The following is a 19687-nucleotide window of genomic DNA, read 5'->3' as shown; positions in this document are numbered from 1 at the left end:
GTGACAAAAAAATCTAACATCGGAGAAGGTTAAAATAGATGGCAGAGAGCAGAAAAAAGTTATTAGGAAAGAAATCCACCCAATTTTGTGGGCTACTGACAGGTAGATAGACAGTACAAGAAAACAAATATAGTCAGATAAAGAATATTGGATAAAATGAATCAACAACATAAAAAAGTGGTATGCTACACAAATCAATAGTTTTAAAACAGGGGTGCCCAATCCTGCTCCTGGAAGGCCAGCGTTTAGCTCCAACTCTAATGAAACACACCTGAACCAGCTAATCAGAATCTTTAGGTTTACTGGAAACTTCCAGGCATTGGCCACCCCTGTTTTAAAATGTAATTAGATTACCATACAAAATAATATCAACATTTTATTCCATTTGGTATTTTAAATGTATTTTTTCTCAACCTCTTTATCATTTTAATATAGCTTCGCACAGGCACAGCACTGCATGCCACAATGTGTTCCCAACACTGAAAAGAAAGCAGCAGACAACTGAAGTGATCAACAAAAGGTGAGTTATTGTTATGTTTGGCCTCAAATTATGTAAGCAACTAGATACTTGTTTTCATAAGTTTGAACTGAACTGCAGAATTAGCGAATTAATGTGCTACATTGTGACAGTGTGATTCTAAATATGATCATTTTGTTGTATGTTTCTTTTTACATGCTTCTTTTTTCCTGCAACAGACCCTGGAGCCTTTCTGATTTACAGGCCTCCCGTCCCCCATTTGGTATAAGATATTTCTGGTATTGCAGCTGTAATCATGAAAAAACTATAAGAACTGATATGTTAAACGTATCAACCACAATTCATTTTGTGATTCCAACTACATTCGTCAATAAAAGCAATAGTTATTAAGGGGGAAAAGAAATATGATTTCAGTTCAAATTATGATTTGATGAGTTTTTTTATTTTATTTTAAGTTAAATTAGAGTTAGAGTTTAATTGATAGTAATTGTATTTACTAAAATATTATATTAATATTAATAATTTATTAAATGAAACACTTCATCATACCCTGGTTGAGAAGCACTGGTCTAGCAGCAGCATGATTTATCTTAACTACTGGATATTACCAATATTATTAAAAAAATTACATTATACATTACGTTTAAAGAAACTACCAGCTGCTAAAAAACATGGGGAACACTGTTCTGATCAGGGGTTTTAAAACCTGTCCTGGAGGCCCCCCAGCCCTGCACATTTTGTATGTCTCCCTTATCTAACACACCTGATTCAACTCATCAGCTCATTAGTAAACACTACAAGACCTGACGGGGTTGTGTCTGATCAGGGAGACATACAAAATGTGCAGTGCTGGGGGGCCTCCAGGACAAGTTTGAAAACCTCTGGACTAGGCTGTACTTGTTTGACTTAACCACAGATTTGAATAAAAATGTTACTTGGCCTTAAAATATTATTCCAGAACCACTGGAATAAAAGACAGGGGTGACACTAACATCATTAACAGGTGTGCTTGGAGCGTCATCATTCTCCTCTCTCCTCTTCATCTTCCTTGGCTTCTCTGGGTCTTCCTTCATCACTTCCTCCCTGTGAGAAAAAAAAGAACAAAACACTGCTTATTCCGTCATCCAACATATGTTGTTAGAAAACAAAGATTCTGTAAGAAATAAAACCCTTGTGACAGTTTTCTAAAACATCTATGTATAACTGTATGGCTTCTCTGGGTCTTCCTTCATCACTTCCTCCCTGTGAGAAAAAAAAGAACAAAACACTGCTTATTCCGTCATCCAACATATGTTGTTAGAAAACAAAGATTCTGTAAGAAATCAAACCCTTGTGACAGTTTTCTAAAACATCTATGTATAACTGTACCTGTGTCTCCAGTATGCTGCTTTGTGCGCTCCGAACTCAGGGATGTCCAGCTCATCTCTCTCCCAGGTGCACTGGTCATAGGTCAGATCTCTCCATTTAACCAGGTAGTGGTAGTTGCCCTTTTTATCCACGCTGTGCACACACACACAAATGCATAAAATTTAATATTCTGACAGTACAAATTATTAGTATATACAGTATAATGTAGTAGCTTAACACAAAAGACACACACCTGTGATTGATTATTCTGTGCACCATCATCCACTCAGGCTTGATGCCATATCGGTAGTACTTCTCTTCCAGAATGGCATATTGAGGGTCTTTGGCCCTCCGCTTCTCACGCTTCCCAGAATCCTCCTCTCCCCCAGAGCCGTAGTCCAGACTGGGTGGCTCGTCCATGTCTGTTTTCCTCTGATAGTTCCGGAACATCACAGAGTGGAAGATCTCGAGCTGAGGAAGGACAGATATGGATAAGGGAAAAGTCTGCACATCCTTTAACAGTTATGTCTGTCTCACACTGTCTTACTCTCGCACCTGTAGCTCTGTGATCCAGGTACAGTGCCAGTAGGACTGTCCTGCTAGCTTTACAAAGAACTCTCTCTCTGGACGACCCTTCATTGGCGGAGGAAGTGGTGCATCAGGGGGTGTGTCTGGGGGTAGAGGGACAGGAACAGGGGGTGGGGGATCACCCCATCGCCAGTGCAGAATTTTTTGCACTCGCCCTTTGATTGGTGGACACTAAAAAACAGACAACAGAAGTTGCAGATCATATTAAATATTTCCACAAGACGGATCATTTATTAATTTGTAATGTATTAATTACAAATTAAAAATTGCAAGTTTATGTCTATTTTCCTTAAGCACCCTAATAAATTACTTCGACTCAATCTCTCAAAACAATCTCTCAAGACAAAAACCAACCACAATAATTTTGCACCAAACCTAAATCAGCACAAGTAAACTCAACTCACCTCAGCTGAGCTCATCTCAAATCAGCCCTTCTATTTATATACTTAATATATTATTTTATTTTGTATATTAAGAAAACATAAAATGCTAGCTATATATACAGATGCAATTTATTCCTGTGATGCAAAGCTGAATTTTCAGCAGCCATTCAAGTATTCAGTGTCACACACTTCAGAAATCATTCTAATATGCTGATTTGGTGCATCTCTTATTATTATAATGTTGAAAATAGTTGTGCTGCTTAATATCTCTGTGAAAACTGTTATAGCTTTTTCAGGATTCTTTGATAAATAGTCTGATTTTTTTTTAAACAATGAACGTAAAAGTAAGTTTTACTGGCACTTTTGATTAATTTAATGTGCCTTGCTGAATAAAAGTAAAAAATTATTTAAAAATCTCACTGACCCCAAATATATATATATATATATATACATATGCGTGTGTATAAATACACACATATACACAGGATGATTTTTCTAATTTTAAATAAAAAACAGCTTATCTAATTTTATCACTAGCATTTTATGTATTCTAAATACCCATAATAAAATAATATTTTCACACATTTTTGCATAATTAAACAAAATTACAGCTTGACTAAAAATGACAATAAAAATATTCTGTTCACAAGTGATATTTACCTTGAATTTCGTTCTTTTCTTCACACATCACATGTCTCATATTTCATCTCAAGCATGCGCTCCATGGTCTCCATTGTAACCAAGTACGCTAACTTTTGAAAAAACTTTTTAAGGGCCAGAACTGTTCGTCGTGGTGACTCCACAACTACAGGTCAGCCGTCCCATAAGTCATTTATTTCACAGTAAATATTGAAATGGTTTGTGTTTCTTTTATCATAGTTTTCTTAGTTTAAAATTGAATGTTTGGGTCTGAGACATGAGACAAACAATAAACTGCGTGATAGCATATAAGACTCTTGAAAATGAGAAAATATTAATGATGGAGGTACTGTTTTCAAGACACTTTCAATACAACAAAAAGAAATAAACATTAAGCCCTGTGACATGAAATTGGCAGTACAGTGGTGGAGCATTACTCACAGTGCAGCGTGGACAGAGCCACTCTCCGTTGGGGATCTCGGGCAGTGGGGGGTTCAGGCAGTGAATGTGATAGGATGACGGGCAGGAGTCACAGCACAGCAGCTCTCCTCCATCTTTACACACACGACAGAACTCCATGTGATCATCCTCCTCTTCCTCTCCACCCAGCCCTGCCTCTACATCCCGGACATCATCACACTCCTCTTCAAAGTCCTCAAAGTCTTCTTCCTTTGCTTCCCACTGGATCCCTTCTTTCTCCTGAAAAAAAAACATTCACTTTCATTACAATGAATCTAGGAAAGCTCAATCTGAAGAAAAAAAAATCTGAAGGAACAACAAACTGAAAAACATTATGATTTATCTCATACTATATCCTACCCAACATTTTTTGTTTGATGTTTTTTAATGATTCTCATATAAAAATGTGGAAAAAGTATCAGATGATGTCGGGTTTCAGTTTAAAATCTGTGTAATTCTGTAGGGTTGGGTGGATGTGACTCACACAGTGAGGGCAGCTCCACTTGCCCTCGGGGGCTTTCTCAAGCTCAGGCTCAAGACACACCAGGTGGTACGCTCGAGGACAGGTATCACACAGAATGATCTCTCCTCCCTGCTGACAAACCTCGCAGTAGTCCTGATGGTCAGTCTCATAGCCATCGCCATCCTCATCACCCAGCACTGAGAGAGAAACAGAGCGAGAGATTTTAACCCTCTGATGCATAATTTCAATGCATTCAAAAGATTCTAAAAGCGATTTATAATCATTAAAGGCACCGATATACTTCACACAAAATCAAAGAACAAATCGGTGTGACATAATTTTGAGCAAAATCAGGTTTTGAAACAGCTTACCAAAGCAAATTGCTAGAAAAATTTGCTTTGGCTATCTATCACTGATTAGAGGTGATTATGCAACAGATAGGTGTGCTCTGGGGCTCTGCCTTCTTTGACAATAAAATCTTCTCACATCCGTGAGTAAAAACATGAACACATAGGAAAGATGCCTTATAGTAGAAATTGTAGTAGTAATTCCTATTGGAACATCCTGACACTGACACTGTTTTTATGTTTCAATTCTGCAAAGCCGCTTGATTTTAAAACAATCTATTGTATGAAGTGCTATATAAATAAACTTGACTTGACTTGACTAGAGCACCAAATTACAGAGCTGGTGCAAACATATGCATGTCGCTATGATCAGTCATTACACCAAATACACAAAATAATGTTCTTTTTAGCAGCATCATATGACCCCTTTAATGTCTGTTTCCTCACCACAGTCATTTTTGTTGTTTTTTTAGTTTGTTATTGAGAGGAAAGTGCACAGCACATATTTACATATTCATCTAAGCGTCACTCTTAGCAACATGGGCGGCATCAGCATTTTCACTAACAGTATAACGCTGCAAAGGTATTCAAACTTCTTTTTACCCCTAAGCAAAGAACTTCACCATGGTCCATGAGTATATAAAGGCCGTAAGGGTGTGCATCCAAACCACTATGGCTGATTATCTTTGGTACTTACCCACAATTATATGGTGATGAACCAAGAAACGTTAATTGCAATGAACAATTGTGAAAAACTGTGTATGATTACAGTCTTGTTTTCATGTCAAAAGGAGTTTTTTGATTCTTGATATAATTCAAACATCCAAGGGTTAAAAAAACGTTTTTTTTTACAGACAAATCCAATACAATGATAAAAGTAAATGTCTCACCCTTTTTCTTCTTCTTCGCTGGGCGACCTCTTTTGTTCTTCTTGACCCGACCCGAGCTGTCAGAGCGGACTGAAGAACTGTGAACGCTAGAGTTTTCCTGCTCAGAATCATCCTCATCCACCTCCTCACTCTGCATTACAACCACACACGATCAAACACAACCAATGCACCCAACACACATTTATATGCACACATATTACACACAAACTCTCACCGAACTACTCTTCTTCCTCTTGTTACCAAGCGCTCCCAGTTTAATGCGCAGAGGAGCCATTTTCTTGGGTTTTGGCTTCTTCTTATCTGAGACACGAGGACTCTTGCTACGTTTCTTGTAGCCAGCGCCTGTGGATAATCAATAAATAGGCCATATTAAAATGAAACATTATTTTGTCTAGATGCATTCAAAATAAAACACTAAAAACTAAAATCAGTTGTTTAAAGTGCTTTTAGGTGAATTTAGGCATCAGAAAATTATGAATATACATTTTGAGATTTGTATAAAATTACATTTTAAAAACGGTATTAAATCAGTGTTTTAAATATTAACTTTAAATGAGTACAAAGGCAACCTTAATGTAAAAATATGGGATAGGAGCATGCAGGGCTCAACTCTAAAGGCCGGGACACACCAAGCCGACTTCAAAGAACTAGCGGTGACGAAAGCCGACGGTGTTGTCGCCACACGGACCAAAAAGCTGTGCTCAAACAGACTGCACAGACTACAGCCGACTGCAAACTAACACGTGCGTTCTGTGCATGCGTGAGCGGACTTAACTGTCTATATCAGCAGCTATCAATAGTATATATTCGTCATTCAAAAGGAGAAACCGAAACAAAGATATATGAGATAAACGCAGATATTGTGGCTTGGTGTGTCCCCGGCCTTAAGGATTTCTTTCTACTGGCCCGGATGGGCCAATGGTTCAAATTTTGACTTGCCTTGGCAAAATATTCACTGGCCCTTCCACAAAGAAACTAACTAAATAATATAGTTATTGATTTTGTTGATTTTGAGCCATGTAGTTTTGTGTTGTAATAAGCTTATTACACCCAAATTTTAGGTACACTTTTCAGGAATTTTGAAATTGTTTTGAAGAAAACAAGAATTCTGTATGTGGCTTTATCAGATTTCATAAAGTTCACATTTCTGTTTTCGAACTGTATGCAAATGTGTGCATATTTAATTAGGTAGTGCATATTTAATTGACTTGTAATACAAAACAATTGTCTTAATGTTCTGTAATGGGTTTATGTATGGTGATATCTATTAGTTAATTTTTTTCCCCCTTTATCATATGTAGTGTATTAAAAAAAAACACTATCAAATCCACCATCAGTTGCCATCTATCTTACAAAAACACACATTTTTGATGCTGTGTGTTTATATACAAAGCGAATTAACAAATCCTGTACTGAAAACCATACAGCTGCCCATGCTCTGTAACCTCTTACCTTTGCCCTCTTTGGTCTTGGCCTTGCGAAGTGGTGGTGGCTGAGGTGGAGGTTCAGAGGAGGCTGTTGCTGCGGAGACCTGCTCAGCAACGGCTGCTGCGGCGGCGGCTGCAGCAGCAGCGATGGCTGCTGCCGAGCCTTTGAATGGATTATTGCAGCTGAACTCTCGCCATTTGGCCCCCAGAATTGTCATCATCTTGGACATGGGGATTTTGGGGTTCTTCTTAGCAATCATGGGTCTGCAGAGGATCATATGCTTAATACAGAAATGTTGCTGCAAAGGAACTACAATGTAAGAAACCCCTGGTGCAGGTCAGTACCTTATGAACTGGCTGAAGGCTTTGTAGTTGGTTAGTGTGCGGTAATCTTCTTCTGTGAATGTGTGATCGACATCCTCCAGTCCCCACTGTAAGAAACCCCTGGTGCAGGTCAGTACCTTATGAACTGGCTGAAGGCTTTGTAGTTGGTTAGTGTGCGGTAATCTTCTTCTGTGAATGTGTGCTCGACATCCTCCAGTCCCCACTCCCTAGTCAGCTGGGCCGACGTTTTCATCTCTACCGGCTGGAAGAGAGGCTTCATCATATGGCTGTCATGGTGTGGATGGGTAATAAATATCTGGAAACATCTGCACACTAGACTCCACTACATGTTAACTGGATCAGTAATTATGTGTGTTGTACATTATCGTGGACGTGCAACAGCTAGAAACACCACGTCACAGTTTGTACTTGTTATTATCTTAATTTCTGGATGCAAGTGCGAGAAGAACCTCTGATGATATGTTTGCATATGTGTTCGGGAATGTGTGAAGGTTTTGTCTGCAAACACATTATATCAAGGACAATTTCTTTCATATACACTACTAACACCAGTTCTGAAGATAAAAGCAAGTTATCTTTTGATACACTGTAAATACTAACTGCTATCTTAAATTTATTAAAGGGATAGTTCACCCAACAAAAAAGAAAATTCTGTCATCATTTAATTTTTTATTAATCACTCTCAAGTTGTTCCAAACCTGTATGAATTTCTCTCTTCTGTTGAACATATAAGAGGATATTTTGAAGAATGTGAGTAACCAAACAGCTGTTGGTCCCCACTGACTTTCACAGAATGAAAAAAAAAAAAACTATGGTAGTCAATGAGGACCAGAAACTGTTTGGTTATCCACATTCTTTAAAAAAATATTATTTTGTGTTCAGAAGAAAAAAAAGAAATTATACAGGTTTGAAACAACTTGAGGGTGAGTAAATAATGACAGGATTTTCATTTTTGGGTGAACTATCCCTAATATTCTGCTATTCTTACTAGTTGTAATTATGATACTGTTTCTATGTAAACCCTAAAGTTGCCATTAAAAATAATAATAATCAATTAATAAATTAAAAACAATCCTAAACAAACATTACTTGAAATATTACAATTTGGAATCATAATCTCTAATACAGATGTTCCATGATCAAAATTGAGGCAGTGGTAAACACCCACTGGCCCTTGCACTTAAAGAATTTATTTATGTATGCTTTGTCAAATCAAGGGAATTTATCATGGGGTTGAACTATTTTGCTGTAGCTGGTGCTCATGTTTTGTAAGAAGTCAGAGTTAAGGTGATTCGTTTTCCTCTGGTGAACTTGAACCCTGTTGAATTTAAGCAAGTTCTCTGCATACAAATATAAATATTTTAAATAATTACATAAAAATTGATACTTTAATCATAGATCACAATGTGAGTTAATTCACTAAAGGAATTGTTCACCCAAAAATGAAAACTTGCTGACATTTTACTAACCCTCAGTTCATCCAAGATGTAGATGAGTTTGTTTCTTCTTTCCTGCTTTTACTTTTTCACTGGACAAAGCAATATTATGGACAGAGGACTCATATTTTATCAATGTTTATAAGTTAAAAAAAGAAATGAAGAATTTGTTTGTTACAAACACAGATTTTCGCCTCACAAGATGTTAATTGATGGACTGGAGTCCAGTTGATTATATGTGGATTATTGTGATGTTTGTTTGTTTTTAAACAATATGCCAGTTTCTGTGGCTATTTTCATGGCAAGACATTTTTACAGTAAAACTATATCATTTTTTTTTACAATCTATTTTCACTAAAAGCTTTTTGCTAAACCTTTTCGCTAAAAACTATATCTGGTTTAACTGTTAAAAATGTCTTCAAAAGTGTTAACTGAGTAATAAAGGTTTCTCGCAGAGTTGAAACCTGCACATTCTAATAAAACATGCTTCGTGGGTAAGGGATTTTGAAAATTGTGATGTTTTTATCAGCTGTTTGGACTCTCATTCTGACAGCACCCATTCACTTCAGAGGATCCATTGGTGAGTAAGTGATGTAAAGCTGAATTTCAAGCCAATTTTCAGCAAATATTTGGGTGAACTATTCGTACACTTAATAAAGTTACCTACACACGAACTCATATCTAAGATTAACGTATAATTTTTATTAAATTACTTAAAATATTAATTTGCATGAAGAGATAAAAATGTGTGTTTGTGTGTGTTTCACTCATTTTCCTGACATGCTGAAATTAGAGAGCTGTATATCTCATTTCTATTCGCCTTCAGCGTTCTTTATAGCATTAGCGGTACATTCATAAGCAGTGTTGGGGGTAACTCATTACAAGTGGCTTTTACATTTGCTATAAATAGAACTTCTTATATTAAAAACAATCAAGCCCTGCTTATATTTAAAAAGTAACGCGAAAGTAACGCAAAAGTAATATAACGCATTACTTTCCATAAAAAGTAACTAAGTAACGTAATTAGTTACTTTTTTTAGGGAGTAATGCAATATTGTAATGCATTACTTTTAAAAGTAACTTTCCCCAACACTGTTCGTAAGACAGATGTAAGTGCTGTTATGTACTGAAGCTTTGGAAACAAAACCAACGGTTCAAAAACATAAATATAAAAGTGAAGAGAGCAATGCGACGCATTTTGCTGCCTTCTCCTGCGCCATCGTTACCAAAGACTATAGAATATATGCAAGAAGTGTCACTCGTATAGTTTTGAACGGGGAAAAATGCAACGTTCAATATGACCTCTCTATCTAAGGAAGCCCCGCCTTCTGAATAAAAGAGCCAATCGCTAATCTGTAAATTAGCGTAAAAGTCCCGGTTGCTATTGAAACAGTCAGTGTTCTGAGACGCACACTTAGGACTGCACATGCGCACTGGCTGGTCTAGCCCGAAAAATAAGCTTTTTTTAACACTATTTGAGCAAAAGAAACAACATTTATGAGGCAGTTGTTGTCAGATTTCATTGATGATTTCAAATATGAAATTTAATCGTAAGCTTGGTCAACAGTTTTGGAGAATTTGCCGTTTCCCCATTCAAAGAGATAGGAGCTGCACTTGCATGCCCGAGAGGCAACAAAGGGACTTTGTCATTACTAAGCAAAAGGGTAAACAGCTGCTGGCTTGATGACACAAACGAACCGCAGTTCGGACCCAAATAAAATAATATGAACACAGTCCAGCGGGGGCAGGAGGAGGGGGGAGCAATCAAAGTCGGGTTCGGACCATGCAATCGAACCAAGAGTGAAAGCACCCTTATGCCGAGTTCACACTGAATGATTTTCAAACTCGTCGGATCGCCATTGTTTTCACACTAGACCGCAAACTGTCTGTGAGCTGATTTCCAGCTACAAGGAGAAAAAGAAAAACAGATTATGCAGGAGGGAGATGCAGGGAACAGGGATTGGGTGTTCTGCAAAGAACACTCAATGAAAGAGAGTTGGAGGTAAATTATTTTGCAGTTACTGTTATGCTGATGTTGTGGCTGGTCAAGCAACGTCGGCGACGCATCGGCGATTCCCTCAGATCGCGTCTTTGATAATTCACACTGCGTGATTGTCACTCGCGTGAACGAGCACTGATTTGCCTCCGATTTCGGGCATTTGTCGGCGATTTCACAAAACCTGTCGGCGAGTGAAAAATCGGGCTAAAACCGTGCAGTGTGAACTCGGCATAAGAAACACGTGCAAATTATCAACTGTTTCACCCCTACAGGCGAGTGAACAACGTGAATCAAGGAAGGGATTTTATTTCACTACATTTCAAGATAGCAAGATTTATTTCAAGATAAATGGCGGTGATGCACTTTGGTAGTCCGACTGGAAAACACAACAGCCCCAGGATGTCAGGCTAGTGATTTTGCGAGCCCTGAAGCACACAACCTGTATCAGCAAAGTTGATGGGAAATAGCATGCAACTCCGCAGGCAGAACGAGAAAAGGCATTGACAGTGCTAAAGGATAACCTTTGTGGTCTCTTCGTGTGCGCTGTCTTCATCGTCTTTTTTCTTTTTCTTGGTTTTCTTCTCTTTTTTGTCCTTGTGTTTCTTCTTCTTTTTCTTCTCTCCTCCATAATCGCTGGCAGCACTGTCAGAGTTCACGGCATAGTCTGGCTCTGAGTCTCTTTCTACGTCACTGTCCTGCAAAAGACAGAAAAAGTCAAATCAAGCTCAAGAACAAATAGAGATGTCACTATAATGCATTCACTTTTAAAAAAAAAAGAACTATAAAAATAATAATAATTAGTGCAATTATCTTAATAATTATCTCCATTCAAGGGGCTCTTTTCAGAAAATATTGATGCATGTGACTAATTGCAATTCAATTTGTAATTTGATTAATAGTCAATTGACGGTTTGCAAATTGCTATTAAATAAAAGTGTAATGAAAAAGATGCATTTGAACATTAAGATAGAAAACACATCAATGACATACAATTTTTTTGCGCTTGCGTGCTTTGGCCATCTTCCCCTCCTTGTCCTTGTCTTTCTTTTTTGTCTCTTTCTTTTTCTTAGGGCCTCGTTTCTTTTTCCCCAGGTTGTCCCTGTCCGATGTCTCACCAATGTCATCGCCATCATCTAAATGAGAGAGATGCAGGGAAATGAGGGAACATGGGAGGACTGATGAAATGAAAGTGACCATAATTCTTCGCAAACCCTCTGAGGTATCCGTCAAATCATTTCCCACTTCAATTATTGAACAACACGAGCGGTGCAGAAACCGAGACTGTCACACAGGAAATATAAGTCATTCCACTTCTGACGTGAACTAAGCTGTAGAACTTAATGAATTAATCTCACAAACATGATTATCTACATGACCTAATTACGACTCTCCAAAAGCTATTTATGGAGTGAATTTTAAGATGATGATCAATATTGTATGCAGCACTCCATAACTCGCTGTGTGAATAGATGAAATTACTTTAAGTAATTTAAATAAAAGTAAAATATATAAGGAATCCTTAAATGAATAAGCAACCCAATTTTCTTTCACAAAATGTTGAAAATAATGTTTCTTTCATCATGCAATCAATCAAAATCTGGTGTCAGGTCACCTACAAATATGCTAAAAACTGTTCATATGATATATTCCAAATAAGGTGCCTGCACTATGACAAGCTTGACATGCTTCCATAAAAGGCGCTTTGACACAGACATCATCTTTCAGAGGGGCAAAGTGGAGTTAAACAGCTCTAGTCATGTGACTACAGCCATGTAAAATCGTTCAGAAGAAACCAAACCAATCTGGTCTTTCATTTAAAGCAAGCAGCTGTGTAGAAGCCCGTTTAAATTCAAAAGTGCATTTGGTCATAATATTACCAAGTCCAGAATATAATTTAATATGACTACATCAACCTGACTACATTAGTTTACACCAAAGAAAGACATTTTTAAAGGCAGATAAGATAGAAATACCTCCTCACGGTAACAAGTACATCTAACTTTCTACACCGTTTCATTCATCCTGATACAGCTTGTTTGTATGAATGCAGACATATCAGCATATCATGTCTGATAACGCAGAACTATCGCCATTGCGCTGCGATAAACGAGTTAGATTCGATTGTGTCTTTGTTGCTGCAGCGCGCGGGCAGAGCCCTTTCCCCCGCGCGCTGCAGCCAGGGGCGGCAGTAGCACGCACTCTGGGCTCGGAGACTGAGAGGCCGCGAACCGAGCTGATGCTCCCCTCGTCGTGAACTCCTGCACCCGGGGAGCAGACCACCAGATGAACCGCAGCTGAAGGTCGCGGGGGCGAGACAGGACGCGCGTGCTAACTGATTCACTCGCACTGTGGGAATGCACGTGGCAGCGGTTACGCACTAAGCAAGGCCCCAAATGTGACCACAAACATCAGCACAGTTGCATAGCGTGGCATTAAAAGTTAGAGTTAAGTAAATAAGTTGTTTTTAAAATGAATTTCTCAATAATATGACAGAGCATCAGCTTAAGGAACATGTTTATAACTAAGCTTTGTGCAAGATGGCATTTAATGCAGTGTGGCACATTAATCGACTGAATAGTGGAAACTTTGGACTCATCACTATCTGTTGATGTCAAGCCATAAATATGCATAATAATTTAACGCTTTATTGACACAGTCACACACTCACAACAGCCCGAGGGCTGGTGACTGTACAAATTGGCATTTTGCAAAGTGAAAGCATCGCAGCACACAGATCTCTGCCCTGTACTGAAGCAGGCGGGTCAAGTTTATTTACATTGTCGCAATCAAAGCGGTAGCCCTGACGCTCACGCCTCTTTCCGACCCGCATTTAGATCAATGCATTGTCATATTCTTCTTTATCTGCTTAAATGCTAAGTCTGTAACTTAACCTTCAGGGCAAACAAAAAACGACATGGTGGCGGCTTAATGATCCATTGTCTGATCACAGCTGGAGATGAAAAAGCACCATTATATGACAGACCTGCTGAATGACACATACGGGACAGAGAGAGGGGGATCGGTCAACTTTAGCCAAACTCTATGCAACTCCTTGCTGACATGCACGCGGATAAATAAAGCGTACACAACGCCTAACCGCTTTAGAGGAGCCAGAATGAAGTATGCAGTAGCGCAGCTGTCGCTATAGCAGTTTTGGGAGCATTCGCGGTTGTTTCGAAGTGTTTTTGTACGTTACCCCACGGACTGTACGGTACCTGGCGCGGCTCTTACTGCAGTTTCTCTAGGCGCCGCCGGTGAGTTTATGTCGCTTGCGTTCTCGTCCAGGTCTCCGTCGTCTTCTTCTTCTTCATCAAGATCTCCTCCCTCGGAATTAACCGCTGTACCCTCATCTTCCTCACAAGAACGGAGAAGAGAGGACATTATATTCCCGTCGGTGACCCCGTTCCGCGAGATCCAAAAGTGTATTCCTTCCTAATTATGATATTTATTTAATATTCAAATCGACACACAAAAAGTGGGGGCGTTTTGGAATATTTTACACTACAAGGCAGAGAAACAAAGATGGCCGCCCTTATATTTATTTTTTAACAACCCCCCCCAATAAAAAAATCCCCTTACATAATTTGTTTTTTTTTAATTATTTTTTTTTACAGTGATTTATCAGTAGTTTCTACCCAATAAAATATTTTTTGAGCTTGACAACTAGAAAAATGTATATTTGTTTTAGAAATGTCCATGACATTCATCATAAATCCAGGTTTTCCAAGATTGTAGAAAAAGGTGTCGAGGGAATGAATTAAAATGAGAAATATGAGCATTTCTAATTTAAAAAATGCTGTTTAAAGCATATTTTAAATCATTTTAAGCAATGTCAAGGCCCCCTAGTGGGCCCCGGCCCCTCTGGATGAGAACCACCGTTCTAGATGTTCTTTCCTAAACACACAGAACAAAAACATTCCCAAAAATCTCCTTAGACCAAGTAAACAGCGCACAGGCAAATTAAACGGCTTACCAAAAAGATGCACGTTTGCAGATGTTAATGGCATAGTCTCATAAAGCAGTGATTAAATTGAAATGTTGGCTGCATGAAATCATTTCTGTGTACATGCATACATATATAATGCTATTTAATTAGGGTTGAGAGCCTGCTGGGGCCTACAATACAGTAGCTGCTGCATTTCCTCCGAGCAATTACCATGGCAACCACCAGACTTTATGGTTCAGGGGGTTATTATGTGGGCTGGCATTCATCTTTTTTATTCTGTTGCTCAGCATTTGATTGGATGAAGCCCAGAGAGCTGCAATAAGATAACCACCGACAGGAATCGATGAAACACTGAACACATGAATAGTTGATGTGGTGTATTCTTCTCGCTCAAAACGGCTTGCAGTGGATATTCTAATGAATTATATGCCATTGTTCATATTAATAGCATGTGTTTTTTAGAGTTCAGTGAGGTCGTCGTTGAAATACAGACATATGGATGGAGAGAAGAGGTCACACTCTGGGCTTCCGCAGTAAAACTCATCCTCTTCAGGGATGCTGTTTTCACTCAGGGTCTTGCTCATGTCCAAATTTACGCCATTGTGCTTCCAGGTGTAGCTTGCTGCATGGGAATTGTAGCACAGGTATCGCTGGAGAATCTCTTCCAGAGTCTCCTCCGAGCAAACCTGCTTAGAAAACAACAGCTTAGAACTATTTGGCTGCTAAAAAGAGCTCCAAATACATGTTTATTTTGTGAATGCACATAAATAGTCCTACAGAAAGACACAGGGCTGGCCCGTAGAAAGGAGAGAAAGAAGTATCTGGGCTGAATGAAAACTGCCAGATGGTTATTGAGCACAGAGTTTAAGATGCAGCCTGGTGGCCGCTGAAGCAAGTGAATCAGCACGGTCAGTCTGAAAATGCTTGTAATGCCAGAGGCTCAACATTAGGTCCATTTCCTTCAAGCTGGAAAAGGATCAGATGCAGAGTGGGAGGGAGGACAAAATCAAAAGATGGAGAGGAGCTACGAAGCATTGAAACAGTTAAACTCTGCCCTCTTCAGTATGCAGCGGCGCAGTGCAAGCATGCAATCCGACATAAGGAATGTGCTCCGTGCAGGCATTTTATCTCAGGAAGGCTTAAATAATTAATAAGCACTTTTTGGGGCACAATCCTGAAATCATTTTGCAGATGAGTCAGCATGTTCTGCTCTCTACAACTCTGTGCCAGGTTAATATTGGCCTACCTCCAGCCTCTGCTCTTGGGAGGTTAAAGTGTTGATAATGCGGATCCAGCGTGTTTTGGCAGACAGCAGCCCAACCTCGTAGCGGTTATCCTTCCACCACGGCTTCCCGAAATCATTGGCCCAGTCAGTGCGAGGGCAGGGAGGGGGTATATGTAAAAAGCGCCCCCTAGGGGTGTAGTATTTAATGCAGCCAGTCAACGGGTCAACATGTGTAAGAATCTAAAAAGGAAAAACACAACACTCTGAATCAACAAAAATATCAGCCCATAATCATGTAAAAACATGTTTGGTCATTTAGAAGATTGTCGGCATGAAATGAAAATTTTCTTTTCTTCCCTTACTGTGCTGTGACATATCTAAGTAAAACGGCTTCTCAGATGAGAAAATAATGTAGGGCGGGACTTGATTTTGTTCTTTGGGAATTGACCGGATCTTTGTCATTTGCTAATTGCCACATTTCCACATTATCAACATCTCATGTGTGAGTAACAAGTTGCTGGCCCACACCTTATTAGAGAAGAGATCATTGCAAAAAGAGGGAAATATTAATGTTTTTTTTATTATTATTATTATTATTTTGTATTATTATTATTATTATTAAAGATTACATGGGCACATGAATTAAAAATAATGATGTGCATGGAAAAGACGTTTATAATAAATACTGCAATTTTCCATAAAAATTGTCAGTTTTGATTTCATGGTGACTTTAACAAAACAACTAGATACAAATTACATTTTTTCTTTTTTGCCCAAAAAAAAAAAAAAGTAGTAGCCTAGTTTGATTATATGGTTATTCTCGGAGTAGGGAAAAACATACTTTTTTGAAATGGAGAAATAGTTTTCAAAAATAGACAGTGTTGGGGGGTAACGCATTACAAGTAACGCGAGTTACGTAATCAGATTACTTTTTTAAGTAACTAGTAAAGTAACGCATTACTTTTAAAAGTAACTTTCCCCAAGACTAAAAATATATATATTTTAGTTTCGGTTCTTATCTTTGAAATGATCATTAAAAGTATGAAAAAATATTTGAAAAAAAAAAAAAAAAAAAACCACTAAAAAGCAAATACTATATTTTTACAAATTAAAAAAAAAAAGGTTATTTGTGTGTGCCCTGCAGGAGTTTTTCCTGTATAGTCCTTGGTTTTGTTAAATTACATAAAAGATATTAAAATATACTTTCAATAAGTTTTGCAAATGTTATACAGTGGCTTACATCCTTTGTCTTTGGGTCAAACCAGTGACTGATGTCCTTTCCTGCACACTCTGTGATAGGTTTCAATAACACATCACCTATAAGAGAGAGATACTGCTTTTAATAAACAGTTAATACATACTACATTGCAAAAGTTTGGGGACAACATAATACGTGCAAGTTACTTGCCTTTATTTTCCTCCAGCAGCGGTGTCAGATCGTAGACTTTGCCCAGGTACGACACCCATATATCTTTGAGAGCGTTGTGAACGGACACCTCCTTCGGCGTGAAATACTTGGGGTGCCGCATTTTAACAAAACTCCTATTTTGGAGAAATAAAACTGTTTTCACGATTTAAAGAGCATTCAGTCACTGTAGAAGTTGGTTGTTGTTACTTGCGAGGCGCTCACAAGCTCATTGGTTGCTGTGGTAACCGAAGCACAGGGAGAGGAGCGCGCAACCTACGGAAGCCCTGAAAAAAGTAGCGCGGTTTTTTTCCATAACAAGTTTGGTAAAACTTCATAATTAGACCACGTTAGTTAATGTATTAGTTCGTTCAAATTAACCCATGTCCATTCAATTATATTAAGAAATACACATTTTGATTATAATAATATTTTAGTAAATTAAAATGAACGTAACAGATGAAGAAATGCTTTCATTTCAATGTCATGAGCACTAATGGTTCCCATTAGTTTTTATGTTTTGCTTACAAGATTTCCCATTATAGTATACTTCTGTAGGCTATTGTGTATTTTGTGTTTGATTTATTTTTTTCCATCATATTTTTTCACCCTTTGGGTAGAAGTACAAAATAAAGAAAGAAAGAGGAAAAAGAAAGAAAGAAATACGCGGAACCTCTAACCCTTAAATAAAAGTAAATGTGATGCTTGCCTTGACTTTCAATTCCATACATTTATCCTGGGAAAAAAAAGTCTTCTTTAATAAATGATAAAAGACACTTGACAAATGAGTCTTAAATACTCTCTCTTTTTTTTTAAATACAGTATATCTTGGAGATTTTCATGAATTTGTTTATCTTAAAACAAAACAAATAAAAACAAGCATAAAACATTAGGAAGACCCATGTCCTTAACATCAGCAAGGTCAAAGGAGACATTGCATTGGCATGTCAGAACAACCTAACAAGCATATACCCAAAATACCTGCAAACCTTTTAAATATCGTTTGCCGCTTTTCATGAATTTTTGAATAATACGTTTTATTTTTTTCCATTTCTTTTCAAATAGCTAGTGATTTCTTTTTTTATTGACCTTCAACTCGAATTTAGAAAGTGCAGGGGTAACTCATTAAGTTTACGTGATAGTTTCAAAGCTTTGTTCTGGGACATATTGTTGATTGATTAGACAAAAGAAAATTAAATCAAATAAAGGCTGCTTCATAGACTGCCATCTGATTCATCATCAGCAACAGCTGTACAATGATAAACATTCTGTCATGTAAACTTTTAGCAAAGATCAGTAAAAAACTATTGTGCAAAACTGGTATCAGATCAAATGTCAGGCTATAAAGCAGCCCAAGGGCACGGTCGTTTCTGGTGGTTTTATGCAGTTGGGTGTGTAAAAAAAAAAAAAAAATTTAACAAAGATATATGAAAAGGTACTTCCTTTGCCAAAAAGCGTGAAATACTGTTTTATCTATTTCAAGGCTGCTGGCATGTATGACATACTGGTGTCAGAAGTACATGGCACAATCTAAAAGAAACCACAACCCTAAATTCTGGAGTGCTATTCAAAAAACAAAAAGAAGGCATAAAGCCCCGTTCACACCAAGAACGATAACTATAAAGATAACGATATTAGCGTCCACACCAGTGAACGATATCGTCTGTTTATTCTAAGTGCACGCTCATCTGCCGCTTTAAATTCTCGAGCTCGTTACAGCAGGATGGATTCTGATTGGCTGTCAATTTTTTATCGTTCATCAGCTGGAAAAAATCATTTTGAAAGTGATTCCAATGATATGGTTTCTCTTTGTCTTTATCGTTATAGTTGTGGTGTGGACTCTGCTATTCTTTAATATTGAGAACGATTCTTAGAACTATATCTTTATCGTTATCTTTATAGTTTTCGTCCTTGGTGTGAACGGGCCTTTAGACCAGGGGTGTCCAAACTCGGTCCTGGAGGGCCGGTGTCCTGAAGAGTTTAGCTCCAACCCCAATTAAACACACCTGAACCAGCTAATCAAGCTCTTACTAGGCATACTAGAAACTTAAAGGCAGGTGTGTTGAGGCAAGTTGGAGCTAAACTCTGCAGGACACCGGCCCTCCAGGACCGAGTTTGGGCACCCCTGGTTTAGACAGTATGCGAAAGTAATGTTTGAGATGGCACATACATCAAAGAAAGATAAAAATGGGTTTAAAGGATTACTTCACTTTCAGATTGAATATCTTGTCATCATTTTCTCACCCTCCACTTGTTCCAAACCTGTATGAGTTTCTGTCTTCTGTTGAACAACAAAAAAAAGATATTCTG

General features: G+C 38.1%; 2 protein-coding genes across 10 annotated transcripts in view; both read right to left on the bottom strand.

Moving 5' to 3' along the window:
• The window catches only part of LOC107702058 (chromodomain-helicase-DNA-binding protein 3-like), a 52771-nt gene extending 38419 nt beyond the window's left edge, over positions 1–14352 (bottom strand). For 6 of the 9 annotated variants that reach the window (XM_016504241.1, XM_016504244.1, XM_016504243.1 and 3 more), the window contains exons 1-14: positions 14017–14352; positions 11792–11934; positions 11323–11496; positions 7543–7607; positions 7367–7426; positions 7047–7285; positions 5809–5936; positions 5595–5724; positions 4379–4554; positions 3877–4134; positions 2381–2584; positions 2079–2296; positions 1847–1978; positions 1471–1561 (exon numbers count right to left, since the gene is read on the bottom strand). In XM_016504241.1, coding sequence (XP_016359727.1) covers positions 1471–1561; positions 1847–1978; positions 2079–2296; positions 2381–2584; positions 3877–4134; positions 4379–4554; positions 5595–5724; positions 5809–5936; positions 7047–7285; positions 7367–7426; positions 7543–7607; positions 11323–11496; positions 11792–11934; positions 14017–14182 — 2184 coding nt within the window. In that variant the 5' untranslated portion in view covers positions 14183–14352. Of the gene's footprint in view, positions 1–1470; positions 1562–1846; positions 1979–2078; positions 2297–2380; positions 2585–3876; positions 4135–4378; positions 4555–5594; positions 5725–5808; positions 5937–7046; positions 7286–7366; positions 7427–7482; positions 7608–11322; positions 11497–11791; positions 11935–14016 lie in introns of all 9 variants that reach the window. The other 3 variants (XM_016504242.1, XM_016504249.1, XM_016504248.1) reach the window with 1 other exon arrangement.
• A 589-nt stretch (positions 14353–14941) lies between these two features.
• On the bottom strand, positions 14942–17501 carry LOC107702060 (cytochrome b5 domain-containing protein 1). Its single transcript, XM_016504250.1, has 4 exons — positions 17381–17501; positions 17213–17289; positions 15994–16212; positions 14942–15433 (listed from the first exon to the last, which is right to left on the bottom strand). Exons 1-4 carry the CDS (start codon positions 17499–17501, stop codon positions 15206–15208), a joined length of 645 nt encoding a protein of 214 aa, XP_016359736.1. The 3' UTR covers positions 14942–15205.
• Between the last annotated feature and the right edge of the window lie 2186 nt (positions 17502–19687).

This window comes from Sinocyclocheilus anshuiensis, unplaced genomic scaffold (genome assembly GCF_001515605.1).
Source record: "Sinocyclocheilus anshuiensis isolate Anshui unplaced genomic scaffold, SAMN03320099.WGS_v1.1 scaffold318, whole genome shotgun sequence".
NCBI lineage: Eukaryota > Metazoa > Chordata > Actinopteri > Cypriniformes > Cyprinidae > Sinocyclocheilus > Sinocyclocheilus anshuiensis.
This window is presented reverse-complemented; position numbering and strand designations above follow the sequence as displayed.